This window comes from Chiloscyllium punctatum, chromosome 15 (genome assembly GCF_047496795.1).
Source record: "Chiloscyllium punctatum isolate Juve2018m chromosome 15, sChiPun1.3, whole genome shotgun sequence".
Lineage (NCBI taxonomy): Eukaryota > Metazoa > Chordata > Chondrichthyes > Orectolobiformes > Hemiscylliidae > Chiloscyllium > Chiloscyllium punctatum.
The window spans coordinates 95,695,384-95,713,647 of NC_092753.1; the positions used below are offsets into that span (position 1 = coordinate 95,695,384).

Sequence of the window (18,264 nt, forward strand, 5' to 3'; positions counted from 1 at the left end):
TTCCAGCTTCTCCCTCAAACTGCAGGGTGGATTCTGTCATATTGTGGTCACTGATCCTAGCAGTTCCTTCACCTTCAGCACCCTATTCAGTGACCTTATAGAGGTTTACAAAATCATGAGGGGCATGGATAGGATAAATAGACAAAATATTTTCCCTGGGGTGGTGGAGTTCAGAACGAGAGGGCATAGGTTTAGGGTGAGAGGGGAAAGATGTGAAAGAGACCTAAAGGGCAACTTTTTCACACAGAGGGTGGTACGTGTATGGAATGAGCTGCCAGAGGAAGTGGTGGAAGCGAGTACAATTATAGCATTTAAAAGGCATCTGGATGGGTTTACGTATAGGAGGAGTTTAGAAGGATATAGACATGGTGCTGGCAAATTGGAGGAGATTGGGTTGGGATATCTGGTCGGCGTGGATGAGTTGGACCGAAGGGTCTTTTTCTGTGCTGTACATCTCTATGACTCTATGACTCTAAGTCTGCCTCATTATACATCACCAAACTAGAATTGCCCATTCCCTCGTGGGCTGTATCACAAGCTGCTCCAAAAACCATCTCCGTAGACACTTTATGAATTTCTTAGAATCGCTGCCAACCTGATTTTCCCAGTCCACCTGCAGATTGAACTCCCCAAGGATCATTGTAATAGTGTGTTTCTTACATTCCTTTTCTATTTCCTGAGTTATTTTCTATCTCATATCCTGACCAATGCTAGCAGGCCTGTACATACCTCTCATCAGGGTCTTTTGCCTTTGCAATACCTCAACTCTACCCACACAGATTCTAGTGCCTTCTGACCCTATATCACTTCTTACTATTGACTTAATGTCATTTCTTGCTAACAAAGCAACTCCTTCCCTTCTGACCATCTGCCTGCCCTTTCACTAGGATGTGTTTCCTTAGATATTTAACTCTCAGTCCTGATCCCCTTGCAACCACGTCTCTGTGATACCCACAGCATTGTCCTTGCCAATTTTAATCTGCTTTCAAACTCATTTATCTTGTTTTGTGCACTTTGTGCATTGAAGTACAACACCCTCAGTCCTGCATTGACTGGCTCCTTCTCATAGTTGTCTCCACATCTGCTGTGCCTGTCGTTAGATTCCTGACCTTTTCCATACCCTCTGTCCGATTATTTGTTCTGGAAACTTCAATAACCTCCCCCTCCTTTAGCTAGTTTGAAGTCCTCGTGACCATCCTATTTGGCCTTTCCACTGGGGTCCTGGTCCCAGAAAGGGTGAAGTGGAGCTGTCCCAAAGATACTGTTATCTCCTGTCCCAATATTGATGCCAGTGCCCCATGACATAGAACATCTCTTTCCCACACCACTCCCTTAGCCACAAGTTTATTTCCCTGATTTTATTTTTAACTCTGCCAATGTGCATATGACTGGAGTAATAATGCAGAGACATACCCCTTGTGGCCCCATTCTTTAATTTTGTTCCTAATTCCTTGGATTCATCCCCTCCTTCTCTCTTTCCAGCTGGTTTGTGATATCCCTGAGGTTGGCAACATGCCATGGGAGCCCCATATTCTGCCTCCAAAGGATGCTCTTTGTCTCCATAATCATGGAGTCCCCGATCGCTACCACTTTTCTTTTTGCTCCCCCTACTTGCATGGCCTCCTGTACTACAGTGCAGTGGTCAGTTTGCTCATCCTCCCTTTTCCTCAACACACAGGAAGCCCCTCATCCTACTGGACAAGGTCAAGAGCTGAGGCGCCTCCAATGCTAAATTCAGGATCCATCCACCTTCCTCACTTGGGAGTTACACCCTCCTGTCCCTGACTACTCGCCAAATTTAAAGTACTTAACTTACAGGATGTGACTTGCCTCCTGAAACACAGCATCCAGCTAACCCTCCTCCTCCCTGATGTGTCACAGTGTCTCAGACTCCCTCTCATCAACTCTGAGCTGGAGTTCCTTAAGCAACGAACACTCGTTACAGATGCGGTCAGTATGAACCACATTGGTGTCCACTTGCTCCCACATCATGCAGGTACATCACATCGCCTGGCCCTGTATCTCCAAATTATTTATTGAGTATTTAATTTGTATTTTAAAATTTCCTACTGAGAGTTCATTCAGTTATTGGACCCTTCCGATGCCTCAGATGCATGTAAATATAGCCTGTATGTGGAAGAGATGTCTTTGGTTTGTCTGTTGGATGGAGTCAAACTCCAATGTTCTTGTTTCCTTGATATGCTACTATACAGAACCGAACTGTGTTTGTAATTATATGTATACGTAAAGATAGTTTTTATGAATAAAGTATATTTTTGAAATAAAAAATGGAAGTTTCTCATGGAAATGAGTGTAAATATAGTCTGGTTAAATAAGAGTTTTTTTTATTTCAAAAATATACTTTATTCATAAAATTATTTGGCTCTCTATACAATTGGTCATGCCATTCTTGTGCACATATTACATTGCTTTACATCCAGACATTGAAATGTATTTTTCCTATATACAAGTCCTATATACAAGTCCTATATACATTTACTATCCAGTTCTTGTTGAGGCGTCAGCGGAGCCCAAATGACTGGGTGGGCCCCCTGTTCTTCTTAGGCAGGCAGATATTACACGGTGGTCTTTCCCCACCGCGCCTTGGCAGCAACTGCCCCAAGCTTCAGCGTGTCCCTTCGGACCCAGTCCATCTTTGATCTCCATAGAAATTGGAAGATGGCCCAGGTGACTGCAGCGGCACAGGTTCTGGGAATAGGCCAGACCTGTGCCACGTATAACAGCAATGACAGTGCCTCACACCTGATGACCAGGTTTTTTTCCTGCGATGGAGAGCGACCGCAGCTTCCATCTGCCCAGTTTCTGCTCACTTTGCTGATATGCTCCTCCCAAGATTTGGCGCACGCCCCAGCCCCCCCGAACCAAATACCCAGTACCTTCAGGTGGTCGGTCCTGACGGTGAAGGGGATCGAAGATTGGTCGGCCCAGTTCCCGAAGAGCATGGCCTCGCTCTTGCATCTGTTTATCTTGGCCCCCGAGGCCTGTTCAAACTGGTCACATATGCACATGAGTCTGCGCACGGACAGCAGATCCGAGCAGAAAACAGCGACATCATCCATGTACAGGGAGGCCTTAACCTGCAGGCCCCCGCTGCCAGGAATAGTCACCCCTCTCAGCTCGGATCCTTCCTGATGGACTCGGTAAATGGCTCCATGCAGCACACAAACAAGACAGGAGAGAGAGGGCAGCCCTGCCTGACTCCAGATCTGACTGGGAAGCTATCTGATTTCCCACCCATTGGTTGAGATTGCACTGACAATGTTGGTGTAGAGCAGTCAGATCCAATTGCAGATTCCCTCCCCAAAGCCCATTTTGGAGAGAACATCTCTCATATACGTGTGCGATATCCTGTCAAAGGCTTTCTCCTGGTCCAGGCTGATGAGGCAGGTTCCAAACCCCTGTCCTGTACGTAGGCGATCGTATCCCTGAGGAGTGCGAGACTCTCAGCGATCTTCCTGCTCGTTATAGCACAGGTTTGGTCAGGGTGAATCACCGACCCTAGAGCAGACCTGACTCAGTTGGCGATAACCTTTGACAAAATTTTGTAATCGGCATTCAATAGTGAGATTGGTCTCCAATTTTGATTTCTTCCCTCTCCCCCTTCTGTTTGTAGATGAGGGTGATAATGCCTTTCCTCTTCACTCATGGTACCTGCCCGAAGCATACTGACATACACCTCCAGTAGGTCCTGGTCAATCAAGTCCCACAGAGCGGAATAGAGCTCGACTGGTAAGCCGTCGCTTCCGGGAGTTTTATTTTTTTCGAAGGACAACAAGGGTCTTGGTCAGCTTGTCCAGAGATAGCGGCTGGTCCAGCCTCTCCCGTGTTCTGTCGTCTAAGACCTGGTTCAAATAAGAGTTGCCTTTGGCTTGTTTGGATGGAGTCAAACTCCATTGTTTCCTTGATATGCTACGGTACAGAACCAAACTGTGTTTGTCACAATATACACATGTAAAGATTTCTTTTATTAATAAGGTATATTTTTGAATCAAAAAAAGTACTTTTACATTTCCCACTGTTCTTTATTTTTTAATCTATAAATTATTTATCCAATTTATCTTTAATCTGATAGCAACTGAAAATAGGTATTCAAATTTATAGCTACTAACCAACCAATGAATGTACAGCCTTTCCTGTGATATGATCCTATTTTTTTCACTGTATCTTATCCCTGGGTCTCCTCCGCTGCTGGTGCCTCTGTCTCTGTCCAGGGTCCCAGATATGTGAGTAGGCCTCAAGCCTTGGCCTCAATTTTTATTTCCTGCTCAGCCTCAGTGTCCTGCCCTGTTGACTCTTTTTTTCCCCCATCATGCCCAAATTCCACAAAACCTCATCTGAATGTTGAGGAGCAGATGTACTTACCAATGAGGGAAAAGGAAGGACTGATCACCTTCTCCCTCTTTCATTCAATTTCCTGTTTCACCAAACTATTTCACTAATTCCACAGGTTCCACCACTCTCTGTGTGTAGACATGTTGAACATTTCCTTCAGATCATCCAAACCCACACCGCCAAAAGTTTCAGATGACCAAATATCTGTCTGTGCTGCCAATGTGATGTCTGATAATGGTCTTGGCTTAGCCATTGCCCAGGACACCAATCAGGAACGAAATCTTTCTAGAACCAATTTCCTGTCCTCCTTGATCTCACTAGGCCTGTGTGTAATTACTGGAGAAGTTAATGATTTCACTCAAAATCATTCCCCAAGAGTAGGTCAACTCTAATCACAAGAAAACCATGGCTAACATCTGAGAAAGGATGTACTGGCACTGGATGGCGTGGAGAGCAGTTTCACCAGGTTGATTCCGGAGTTGAGGAGGTTGGTTTACGAGGAGAGACTGAATAGACTAGGATTATATTCATTGGAATTCAGCAGAATGAGGGGGGGGATCTTACAGAAGCATATAAAATTATGAAGGGAATGAATAGGATAGAAGTAGAGGGGATGTTTATGCTGGCAGGTGAAACTAAGACAAGAGGGCATAGCCTCAAGATTAGAGGGAGCAGATTTATTGAATTGAATTTATTGCCACATATACCAAGGCACAGTGAAAAGCTTTGTCAAGCTAAAGTCGGTAGAGTAGTGGACAGTTTGGAAGAATGTTACAGGTTGCAGGGGGACTTGGATAAACTGCAGAATTGGGCTGAGAGGTGGCAAATGGAGTGCAATGCAGCTAAATGTGAGGTGATGCACTTTGGGAAGAATAACAGGAAGGCAGAGTACTGGGTCAATGTAGAAGTTCTTGGTAGTGTGGATGTGCAGAGGGATCTTAGAATCCATGTACATAGATCCCTGAAAGTTGCCACCAGGTCGATAGTGCTGTTAAGAAGGCATACGGTGTGTGGGAGAGGGATTCAGTTCTGGAGCCGTATTTGTCATGCTGCAACAAAACACTGGTGCGGCCAGACTTGGAATATTGTGTAACAGTTCTGGTCGCCCCATTACAGGAAGGATGTGGAAGCATTGGAAAAGGTCCAGAGGAGATTTACCAGGATGTTGCCTGGTCTGGAGAGAAGGTCTTATAAGGAAAGGCTGAGAGACGTGGGTCTGTTCTCATTGGAAAGAAGAAGGCTAAGAGGGGATTTGATAGAGACATACAAGACGATCAGAGGATTAGATAGGGTAGACAGTGAAAGTCTTTTGCCGAGGATGATGATGTCAGCTTGTACAAGGGGGCCCAGCTACAATTCGAGGGGTGATAGACTTAAGACAGATGTCAGAGGCAGGTTCTTTACTCAGAGAGTGGTAAGGGCGTGGAATGCCCTGTCTGCTAATGTAGTCAACTCAGCATCATTAGGAGCATTTAAACAATCCTTGGTCAAGCGCTTGGATGATGATGAGATAGTGTCGGGGGATGGGCTTAGATTATTCATAGATTGGCGCAACATCAAGGGCTGAAGGACCTGTTCTGCGCTATATTATTCTATATTCTATGTTCTATGTCTCCAATCAATGGTCAAAATTATTTGGATTTGCCCAGTCTGCGTTTGAGTAATACAGATTTCCCTAATTTCTCAGTGGTTCTGTTCCTCGTAATACATTCTCGTGCAACCTCTACCACAGAGGCATTAGTCTAATAAACAGATAATTCCCTTGTTTATCTCTCCTCTTCTTCTGAAATAATAGAATGCCAGTTGCAGTTTTATATTCAGAGTGGACAATTATTGAACTGAAAGCATGTGAATTGAATTCATAACTAATGCATTGACAATTTCTTTATCTCGTAATGATCTAGAGTGGGAACCATTCGGTGCAGAAGATTTCTCTCTCTTTGTATTAAATTATATTAAACCTGGTTAGTTCCTGCCCATGATTTATTTTTAGATTTCTATGTATTTCCAGAGGTTTCTATCTTCCAAGGCTGACTGAAAATCATCATTTAGCAAGTGCTGTTACCTGTTTTGGATTCATAGTTTCAGCTGTCTCTATGGTTAAGAGATCGCTTTACTCATTGACATCTACTCCCTCTGTTATGGTTATTAAATCTTTAGCATGATCCTTTACATCCCTTGCATTTTTTCTGGCCTTGCATGACATTTACTAACTTCATTATATTCCTTTGCAGTTCTTTGATTCTCACCCCAAACCCTGGGATTATTACTGCTCATTGCTTTTGTATCATCTCTTCACCTGTTTAGATTGCACAGGAGGGAGAGGGAAATTTGACAAACAGGTGGAACTAGATGTCTCATGCTGTTAACTTGTAGTAACCAACTGGTATCGTCCCCTGGCAGGATGCTGCCTTCAATCCAAAAATCCACTTCCCCTACCATTCAATTGTATGTGAGTTTCATTGCCTGTGTGATGCCAAGTACATCATACATCTCAACAGCTGGCAGGCTGCATCAGAATGTGGATTTCACTGGCTAGGCCAGCATTTATTGCCCATTCTTAATTGTCAGAGAGCAGTTAAGAGTCAACCACATGCTCTGAGTCTGGAGTCACGAGTAGTCGAAAAGAGTGGTGCTGGAAAAGCACAGCAGGTTAGGCAGCATCCGAGGAGCAGGAGAATTGACATTTTGGGCATAAGCCCTTCAACCATTCCTGATGAAGGGCTTATGCCCAAAACCTTGATTCTCCTGCTCCTCAGATGCTGCCTGACCTGCTGTGCTTTTCCAGCACCACACTTTTCAACTCTGATTTTGACTGCATCTGCAGTCCTCACTTTCTCCTGGAGTCACATGTCAGCCAGACCAGGTAAGGACAGCAGATTTCCTTCCCTAAAGGGCATTAGTGAACCAGAAGGTGTGTTCCCAACAATCGGCAATCATCATTAGTCTCGTAATTCCAGATTAATTCCACCATCAGCCATGGTGGAATTCAAACACGGTCCACAGAGCGGGGTCTCAGGATTAATAGTCTCGCAATAATGTTACTAGTCCATCACTTCCCCCATGCCACCTAGACTGTCCACGGACCAGTGTGCTGACCATGCTCAAACTGCCCAATTCAATTTGCAAAATTCAGAATATAATGTTAAGATGTGATTGTGCTATTGGACAACATTTGCTCAACTTTTCAGACTGCATTAAAATCACACCAGAAACCCAATTAAGTTTATCAGGCAAGATCACCAAGTGATTCACATGCAAGTGTTAGAAGTTACATTGATTCACACAAAGGGGCCTGTTCTTTATAAGCATAAAGAATATGTCCACGTCATTTTATCCTTTTCACTGACAAAAGCACTTTGGAGACAACCAATCATTGCCATTTCTGCTGTGCAATGCCCTTATCAATCAGAGCTGATTTGCTTGATTTGAATTTAATCAGATAACTAATGCAATTATCAATTCTGTCTACCAACGATAGGCTAATCAGCTATGAATGAATGAATGAGCTTTATTGTCACCATCTTCTCAAGTTGTATAAATTATTATTTCCTGTCCAAGTTGAGTTTGTTGTGTTTCAGTCCTGTCAAGCACAAGATAAAATGTTTTGAGTTCATCCCTCTTTTGAGATCTCTCAAAAATTAAAGGCCATCAGTCAGATATGATCTGTCATTTCCATTGTGAAATTAGGCATGGGGAACTCCTGCCTTGTGTGTCACAAACTAGTTTATTGAACACCTCGACTGCTCATCGATAATTTCCTGTCTTTTAATAACCCTCCCAATCTATTGTGGTGTTCCAGGTTACCAGAAGATGCCAGCCAATCAGAGCTGGGTAAGTGTGAAATCCTGAGGACTGCCAATTGAATTCACTCTTCAGGAATCCAGTGGTGAGATCCTAAGGATGTTTTATCCTATTCTTGAGGGGTGAGGGTTATGTAGAGAGGGAGACCAGGTGGGGGACCTCTGAATCGCATCTCCCTGCCCTTGCCTCTAATACCCCTGACCCTCCTCTCCCCATAACCTTCATGGTACCTGCCCTGTCAGTTTGTAACAGGCGAACTGGAGGCTTGAGGCCCTTAAACTGTCATTAATTGACCACTGAAAAGCCTTAGCTCCTGGCAAGTCAGGAACATCACCCATGGATCTTCTCACCAGGAACTAAATTAGTGATGGGTGCAAAGGAGCTGACTATCTCACCAGAGCCAACTCGTCCCATTATTTGCCTGCCCTGATCCCTCTCACCCCAACTCCAAGAAAGGGAGAACACAGCCTTCTGTCTTTATTTCCTTGTCTTCTCTGATCTCTGCTTTTATATATCCCCTTGTTTTAACTCACATCTGACAATCCATCAACAAGAGTAATTTCTGTTTTTCTGTTTCTTATTTCCCCTCATCGTGTTCAGAAACATAGAAAATTAGGAGCAGGAGGAGGCCATTTGGCCCTTCGTGCCTGCTCCACCATTCAATACGATCATGGCTGATCATCCAACTCAGTCCCCTGTTCCTGCTTTCTCCACATCATTTGATCTCTTTGATATTAGGTTGTTATAATCTGTTGGCCCTTGCTGATACCTTCTGTTCTAAGGCTGGAATTTTTTTTATTCAGTCAAGGGACATGGGCATCACTGGCTGGGCCCAGCATTTATTGCTCGTCCGTTGTTGCCCCTTGAGAAGGTGGAGGTGGGATGCCTCCTTGAACCGGTCTTTTGGAAGGACTTGTGACACAGAGGGTAGCGTCCCTGCCTCTGAGGCTAGGGGCTTCACAGCCTCATGGAATTCCCCAGGAACCTCATAAAATATTCTTTGAAAATCACCAGTTTGTCCAATTCCTTGGAGCAGGAAAATCGACATTTCAGGCAAAAGCCCTTCATCAGCATCCTGATGAAGGGCTTTTGCCCGAAACATCGATTTTCCTGCTCCTCAGATCCTGCCTGACCTGCTGTGCTTTTCCAGCACCACTCTAATCTAGACTCTGGTTTCCAGCTTGTTTTTGTTTTTACCTTGTTTTTACCCTGCCCAGTCCCTTGGCCAGCTTTTGTAAATTTGCTTCTTCCCTTTGGTTGGCTCACTGCCCATTCCTTTGTGCTTGCTCTGAATTAACCCAAGTCGGCTTTGCCTTGTGAAAAGGCAACACATTTGAACAAGCTGCAACTGAGAGAGGACAGTGTCAAGAATTTGTCAACTGAAATCAGTCGAATGGGCCTTGTAAATATTTATTAATGCACCAGCAATCCTCCCTCCCTCTGCCTCCATCTTATCCACCGTGCGATATTGACCGAGATAAATACAGCATAAGTCAGCCAATCAGTTGAGTTCATTTACTCTCTTCAATCCTGTCTCTATGGTAACTCCACTTGATATTTGACTGTTGATTGATCCTGTTTGAAGTTTGTTTTTGCTGTTGGTCTTTTGTAAACGGACGTTCCATCTGACTGACACACTGAACTCTGTTTGGCTTCCAGTACCAGCAGTGTTTCGGATTTCTTTTACTGTCCAGTTTTTCCACTTTGTGGCCCCAGGGATTATGTTCCATCGGTTGCTGCTCTGTCTGTGTGCCACAGCCATTCCACCAGGTAACTGTCTCTGGTTCCTTTCTCCAGATTACACTGCAGTGCGCTCATAGTCTTTCACTTAATGCGTAGTTTGTTGTGCTGAGAGTTCAAAAGTGAGGCATCGGGATACAGGAAAATATCCCAGGTTCATCTCAAGCGAGTTTAGATGATGGAGAGCAATACCACAGCTGGTTAATATGAATATTTTTCCAGTTCATAGTGAGATGCAGATAGACAAGGCCTCGTGGCAATTGCCATTCGTAAATGGGTTTGCTGGTCCCAGCTTGGACTGGATACAGCACTGTTGCAACTAATCAAAGTAATCAAAGTTAGCACTGCTGCCTCACAGCACCAGGGACCCAGCTTCGATTCTGGCCTTGGGCAACTGTCTGTGTGGAGTTTGTACATTCTCCCCGTGTCTACGTGGGTGTCCTCCGGGTGCTCCAGTTTCTTCCCACAATCCAAAGATGTGCAGGTTAGGTGAATTGCCCGTAGTGTTAGGTGCATCAGTTGGAGGGGAATGGGTCTGGGTGGGTTACTCTTCGGAGGTTCGGTGTGGATTTGTTGGGCCGAAGGGCCTCTTTCCACACTGTTGGGAATCTAATCTAACCCTGGGTCCAGAACAGGTAAGGGGACAGGAGTAAAGAAAGACTGGGGGCAGAGAGGATTTCTCTTGAAATCTGGATAATGATTTCCAGATTCAATTTCCAGTGCGGGTAAGGTTTTCATTTTCACTCTCCTTTTATTGTTTAGGGTAAGTTAGTCCAATAATTAACATTATTCAAATGAAAACACAGGTTTTGTGGATGGATCGGAGCAAAGGATTGAGGAGCAGGAATAGGCCATTCAGCCCTTTGAGTCTAATCCACCATTTAACATAATCATGGCTGACCTTATCTTGGTCTTGGCTGCTCCCCCTCATCCTTTATCTCACTTCATCAGAAACAAATTGATTCCTTTCTTGAACCTGTTGATTGATCCTGCCTCCCACTGCACTCTGGGACAGTGAGTTCCACAGATTCACGACTCTCTGAGAGAAATAGTTGCTCCTTATCTCTGTTTTGAACCTGCCTCCTCTCACTCTATCTCTATGCCCTCTTGTTCGAGACTGTTCCACAAGGTGGAACATCTATTCCACGTCCACCTTATCAATCCCCTTCAGCATTTTATATACCTCCATCAGATTCTGCCCCCCCCCCCCCCACCCAGTCATTCTTTCAAACTCCAGCAAGTACAAGCCCAAGCTATTCATCTGGTGGTCATATGACAGCCCTATCATCCCTGGAATCAACCTGATGAACCTCCTGTGAACTGCCTCCAATGTCACCATACCCTTCCTCAAGTAAAGAATCTAAAAACTGGACATAATACTCTCAACAGCTCAAGCAGAAGCAAGAAATGAAATACAGAATGGACAGTTTTACTTAATTTTCCTCTCATGGGATATGAACATTGTTGGCAAGGCCAACATTTGTTGCCCATCCCTAATTGCCCCTGAACTGAGTCTCTTTCTGGGCCATTTCAGAGAGCTGTTAATAGTCATCCATATTGGCTATGGATCTGGAATCACATGTAGGCCAGACAAGGTAAAGACAGTGGATTTCCTTCCCTGAAGGGCATAACTGACTCAGATGAGTTCACAACCAACGATAGCTTCCTGATCACCATGACTTACGTTTCAGATTCCACCAGCTGATCCCAAAGCTTTATTCTGGGCTTCTGCCTAATGAGCTGAAAATGTGTTGCTGGAAAAGCGCAGCAGGTCAGGCAGCATCCAAGGAGCAGGAGAATTGACGTTTCGGGCATAAGCCCTTCTTCAGGCTTATGCCCAAAATGTCGATTCTCCTGCTCCTTGGATGCTGCCTGACCTGCTGTGCTTTTCCAGCAACACATTTTCAGCTCTGATCTCCAGCATCTGCAGTCCTCACTTTTTCCCATCTGCCTAATGAGCCCCATGACGGTACCTCAGTGCCACCATCTCCCTTGGGAATCTGTGGCTAGTTCATCATCAACGTCGTGCATGGTCTCGTCCTAAAGTATATTGTGGCGAAATGTGAAATTGTTCAATTTGGAAGGGAGAACAAAGAAACAGAGTAGTATTTAAATGGAGAAAAGCAGTATGAAGCTTCAATAGAAAGGGTCTTGGGAGTATTTGTGCACAAAACATAGAAAACTAGCACATAGGTACAGCTGGTCATCAGCAAGGGTCATTGAATGTTGGCCCTTGTTTCAAGGGGGTTGGAGTATAAGAGTAGGGAAGTCTTACTGCAACTGTATAAGGTGCTGAGAAGACCACATCTGGAGCACTGTGAGTAGTTTTGGTCCCCTTATTGCAGGAATGATATTATTTCATTGGAGGCAATTCACAGAAGGTCCACTGAGATGGTCCCCAGTTGGAGGGATTGTCTTGTAAGGAAAGGCTAAATTGGTTGGGCCTCTACTCAGTACAGTTTAGAAGAATGAGAGGTGACCTCATTGAAATGTACAGAATTCTTTAGGGGCTTGACAGGGTAAATACTGAGAGGATGCTCCCCCTCATGGCAGAGTCTGCGGCCAGAGGGCACAGAATGAAGGGGCACCAATTTAAGATTGAGATGGGGAGAAATTTCTTCTCTCAGAGGGTTGTGAGTTTGGAACTCCTTGTCACAGAGAGCTGTGGGGACAGAGTCCTTGTGGATATTTCAGGCTGAGATAGATAGATTCTTGATCAGTTGGGGGCTTCTTGATTAAGGGTTATGGGAAAGAGCTAGGAATGAGGAATAATGGATCTGCCAGAGTCCTATTGAATAGCAGAGCAAGCTCATGGGACAAACAAGGGCAGGGCTTATACACTTAATGGGAGGGCTTTGGGTAGTCTTGTAGAACAGACAGACCTAAGGATGGAGGTACATAATTCTTCGACATTTGTAGACAGGGAGGTTACAAAGCCATTTGGCGCTCTTGCCTTCATTGCTCAGTCCTTTGAAATAGGAGTTGGGAAGTCATGCTAAGATTATACAGGAAATTGGTGAGGCCTCTTCTGGAATACTATGTACAGTTCTGGTTCCCCAGTTACAGGAAGGATATTATTAAGCTGGAGAGGGCTCTGAAGTGATTTACCAGGATGTTGCTGGGTATGGAAAGTTTGAGTTACAAAGAAAGGCTGGATAGGCTGGGGTATTTTTCACTGGAGTATAGGAGGTTGAGAGACAACCTTATAGAAGTTTATAAAATAATGATGGGTATAGATAGAGATTCAATTCATGTCATTCCACATGCAAACCACCCTTTGTGTAAAACATTTGCTCCTGTTGTCTTTTTTAAATCTTTCTCCTCTCAACCTACCTCAATGTTTGCTTGACCATCTGCAGTTTCTCATGTGTCAAGCCTACTTTCTTAAATGAATTTGATACAGTTTAGTTGAAATGAAGTTCTTTTAAAGTGAAGTTTGTTCAGCAGATTGTGAGGTTTCTTGCAGTCAAATTCCTAAATTCCCAGATGAAACAGTTCTGGTCACTGCATTATAGGAAGGATGTGGAGGCTTTGGAAAGGGTACAGAGGAGATTTACCAGGATGTTGCCTGGTATGGAGGGAAGATCTTACGAGGAAAGGCTGAAGGACTTGAGGCTATATTTGTTAGAGAGAAGAAGTTTGAGAGGTGACTTAATTGAGATATATAAGATAATCAAAGGGTTAGATAGGGTGGACAGGGCGATTTTTCTCAGATGGCGATGGCTCACATGAGGGGACGTAGCTTTAAATTGAGGAGTGATAGGTACAGGACAGATATCAGGGGTAGTTTCTTTACTCAGAGAGTAGTAGGGGTGTGGAACAGCCTGCCTGCAACAGTAGTTGGCTCGCCAACTTTAAGGGAATTTAAATGGTCATTGGATAAACATATGGATGAGAATGGAATAGTGTAGGATAGACAGGCTTTAGATTGGTTCCAGGGGTCGGTGCAACATCGAGGGCCGAAAGGCCTGCACTGCTCTGTAATGTTCCATGTTCTAAATTGGACTGGAGCAGTTTATGGACTTTGGTTACATGACGAAATGTAGCATTTACCCAAGTTTGATTCATAGGCCAGTTTAAATCATGGTTCTGATGGCTTAGGTGATTCTAGCCACACCTCGCTGTTCCTTTATGACGATCCAAAAAAAAAACACGGCTATCTCACCATGATACCTTTCAGGACTCGAAAGTCTTTTCCAAATAAGGAAATGGTGTTGATGTTGATTCCACAAAATATGCAATGATTTAAAACATTTCAAGTTTACCCAGTCTAGTCTGGTTGGTCAAAGCCTTAAGATATAATGGCAAGTTGATAATATCCATTAATTCCTATCTGCCACAAATGGAGTTTGTCTTTTGTCCGGTATGAAAGAGAGAGACAGGAAGTCTGAATATTATCTAGTCCTTTCATGTTGCCCCATCCTTAAACTTAACTGTGTGAATTCTGCAGAGGTTGGTACACATACTTATATTTAACGAGTTACTTATTGCAGACTTTGTAACTCAAATTGCAAAAGTCAAACGATTTGTGGCAGTTGTTTTAAAAGCCTGTTGCAGTGCAGCTTTTAAAAAGCCTGGAAGTTCATAATACTTTGTACTCAGCATCACATCATTCCAAGTGCTTTCTTTTGCTTTATGTTTTTGAATCATCCTACTCCCATTCAGTCGTGGGTCAAGAACCAACGTGCCACAGCTTCACAAAACTACCAGTGACTGATACAATCATCGGCACGGACCTGGAGGTGAGACTTCTCCTCTACACTGGGAAGAACTCAAGTTGCGCCACTTTGATCAATGCCACTCATACCGGCCTGCTGGATATCAACAGGAAGATTATCTTCCTTATCCATGGGTACAGACCATTTGGATCACCTCCAAATTGGTTGAACAAGACGATAAAGGTGCTACAAAATGTGGATGACTTAAACCTCATCATTGTTGACTGGAATAGAGGAGCAACCACTATTAATTATTCAGTTGCCGTTGCCAACACCAAGAAAGTTGCTGAAATTTTGGGACATGTGATTGATAGCATACTGGTAAGAAGTTTTGGTTTATTGTTGAATGGGATCCCTTTGGACAAGTGATGACTGTGTGTCTGTGAATTTAGCCATTTCTTGGTCTTGTTACACCAATTTTAAATGTTCTTACCAACAGCAGAAGAAACTATTGAGCAATGTTTGCTGAAGAAAATTACTGCACTGAATCCCTCAGCCCCCCAGTCTCTGACCTCTGACTATGCTTTTCTGCTAAGGGCGAGCTTACATAATATAGTTGGAAAGCCTACACCCCAGCAATAGAGTGGATAGAGTCTGTGTACTTGGCCATCAGACACAATAGCAGCAGATAGAGGAGACAGGTACTTTGTTTGCTGGATTGAACCCAAGTAGGAAAAGTGTGTGGGAAGATGTGGGAGAAAGGAATGGCAATAAAAGCAAAATGGAAGAATAAACAGCAGTGAAAGGGGAAAATAGAAAGAGAATTGAAATAGGTGGTATTGGTGGAGAAAGATATAGGGCAGATGCTGAGATTATTGAAACCAAAGAAGAAATTTTGGGGAAGCAAACCTTAGCAAGACTTATACACTTAATGGTAAGGTCCTAGGGAGTGTTGCTGAACAAAGAGACCTCGGAGTGCAGGTTCATAGCTCCTTAAAAGTAGAGTTGCAGGCAGATAGGATAGTGAAGAAGGTATTTGGTATGCTTTCATTTATTGGTTAGAGTATTGAGTACAGAGGTTGGGAGGTCATGTTGTGGCTGTACAGGGCATTGGTTAGGCCACTTTTGGAATATTGTGTGCAATTCTGGTCTCCTCCTTATCGGGAGGATGTTGTGAAACTTGAAAGGGTTCAGAAAAGATTTACAAGGATGTTGCCAGGGTTGGAGGGTTTGAGCTATAGGGAGAGGCTGAACAGGCTGGGGCTGTTTTCCCTGGAGCGTCGGAGCTGAGGGGTGACCTTATAGAGGTTTATAAAATCATGAGGGGCATGGATAGGGTAAATAGTCAAGATCATTTCCCTGGGGTCGGGGAGTCCATAACTAGAGGGCATAGGTCTCGGGTGAGAGGGGAAAAACATAAAAGAGACCTAAAGGGCAACCTTTTCACTCAAAGGAATGAGCTGCCAGAGGAAGTGGTGGAGGCTGGTACAATTGCAACATTTCAAAGACATCTGGACAGATATATGAATAGGAAGGCTTTGGAGGGATACGGGCCGGGTGGGACTGGATTGGGTTGGGATATCTGATGAGTTGGTCCGAAGGGACTGTTTCCGTGCTGTACATCTCTATGACTCTATGACTCTATGCTGGAGAAATTCAGAAGGTTTGGCAGCTCCTGTGGGGACAAAATACAACCAACATTTCAAAACCAGCGATCTTTCATCAGAACTGATGAGATTACTGGCCTGGAAAGATAACGAGAAGCTGGGGGAGGAAGAAGAGAGTTCATGTTAGTCAAGAGGGAGCAAGGAGGAAGACTGATACAATGAACTGGAAGCGAGGATGTGGTGGTACTGGTGTTGGACTGGGCTGGACAAAGTCAGAGGTCACACAAACCAAGTTATAGTCCAACAGGTTTATTTGAAACAGGAAGCAGATGAACTATACCAGAATTACACACAGGGCAGAGGAATGATGGGAAAGAAATAAAGGGCAGTTTGGAGTGGAAAATGGAAAGCTGGGTGGGAACCAGTTCTATATACTGACAGAACCCAAGCTGCAAAGTGCATCTATCAACTTAGTTTGATGTGTTGGAGCTGTTTTCGAGTTGCCAGCTTTCTTGTGCTTTTTTCACATTTTCTGGAGCTGTTTGGCAGTCCCTAATTGTCACTTTCCTGGTTTGGTGTGTGTGTATAGTTATCTCAGAACTTGTGCATTGGAGGCAATAAATGGACATCAGATTCCTTGTGATTCAATCAGGGAAGTTTTTTTATTAGTTTAGGGAAAGGAAAGAGTCAAGTGCATTTATTTGATTCATTTCATACTCCAAAGCATCTTACAGCCAGTTAAGCACAATTAAAGTGCAGTTAGTGTTGAACGATAGGACATAGAGCAGCCAATTTGCACACGTAAGATCTCATAAACAGGAGAATGGTCAAATAATTAGTCTTGGATGCTCTACAAAATAATTGTTGGCCAGAACACTGGAGGAGCTGCCCTACTTTCCTTTGCCATGGGATCTTGTACATTCACTTCAAATGACAAAGGAAGGTCAGTTTAATGTTTAATCTACAAGATAGTCCTTCTGGAACAAACCCAACTGATCATAATACTGCAAAGGCCAGACCCCAGAAAGAAACCTGATTTGACAGATCATAGATTTCTGGGAAATCTTTGAAGAAGTAATATGCATTTTGGATAAAATGGGGCCTATTGATGTACTATACTTGGATTTCCAAAAGGCACTTAACATGGTTTGACATGAAAGTTATTGTAGGTTATTATGGGGGTAATATGCAAACATGGATTGATGATTGGCTGCCTGTTGGGAAACAGAGTGCATGAACAAATAAGTCTTTTACACATTGGTAGGCTGTGATGAGTGAAGTCCCAAAGTCTCTGACGTCCACTTCTTAAAATTAATGTCAATGACCGAGATGAGAGCATTGAAGGCATGCTGTCTACGCTTGTGGATGACACTCAATAGAAGGAAGTTATGTTGTGAAGATGACATAACTAAAATGCAGACTTAGTATAGATAGGTTGAGTGAATGGGCAAAGATCTGGCAGATCGAAGATAATGTGGGAAAATAGGAAATTATTGACTTTGGCAGAAACGGTGAATGGGAATGTATTAGTTAAACTGAGAATAGCTGTAGAGTTTTGATGTGCAGAGGGATTTAGGTATTGTAGTGCATGAGTCACAAAATGTTAGAATGCAGGCATAGCACGTAATCCAGAAGGCTAATGGAATTTAACATAAAAGTAAGGATATTGCACTTCAATTATACAGGACTGTAGTTGTGGATATGTTCACCAAGCTGGGAAGTTGATTTGCAGACATTTCATCCCCTATCTAGTTGATATCCTCAGGGCTTTGGAGTCTCCTGTGAAATGCTGCTGTACTGTGTCTTCTGGAATTTATTTGGTTCCATTCCTGCTGCTTCCCGGTTGCTGGTTCCAATTGTTCATTGTAGTGGCCGGTATATTGGGTCTTGGTCAATGTGTTTGTTGATGAAGTCCGTGGATGAGTGCCATGCTTCTAGAAATTCTCTGGCTGTCCTCTATTTAGCTTGTCCTATGATCGTTGTGTTGTCCCAGTCAAATTTGTGATCATCTGTGTGTATGGCCACTGGGCACAGCTGGTCGTGGTGTTTAGTGGCTAGTTCGTGTTTGCGGATGTGGATTGCTAGCTGTCTGCCTGTTTGTC

General features: G+C 43.8%; 1 protein-coding gene across 1 annotated transcript in view; it reads left to right on the top strand.

The window, feature by feature from the left end:
* The first annotated feature begins 9,740 nt into the window (after positions 1-9,740).
* LOC140486524 (lipase member H-like) overlaps positions 9,741-18,264 on the top strand; it is a 48,234-nt gene continuing 39,710 nt past the window's right edge. Inside the window, exons 1-2 of the mRNA XM_072585778.1 lie at positions 9,741-9,927; positions 14,563-14,936. Of these exons, the coding sequence (XP_072441879.1) occupies positions 9,879-9,927; positions 14,563-14,936 (423 nt within the window). The 5' untranslated portion in view covers positions 9,741-9,878. The remainder of the gene's footprint in view (positions 9,928-14,562; positions 14,937-18,264) is intronic.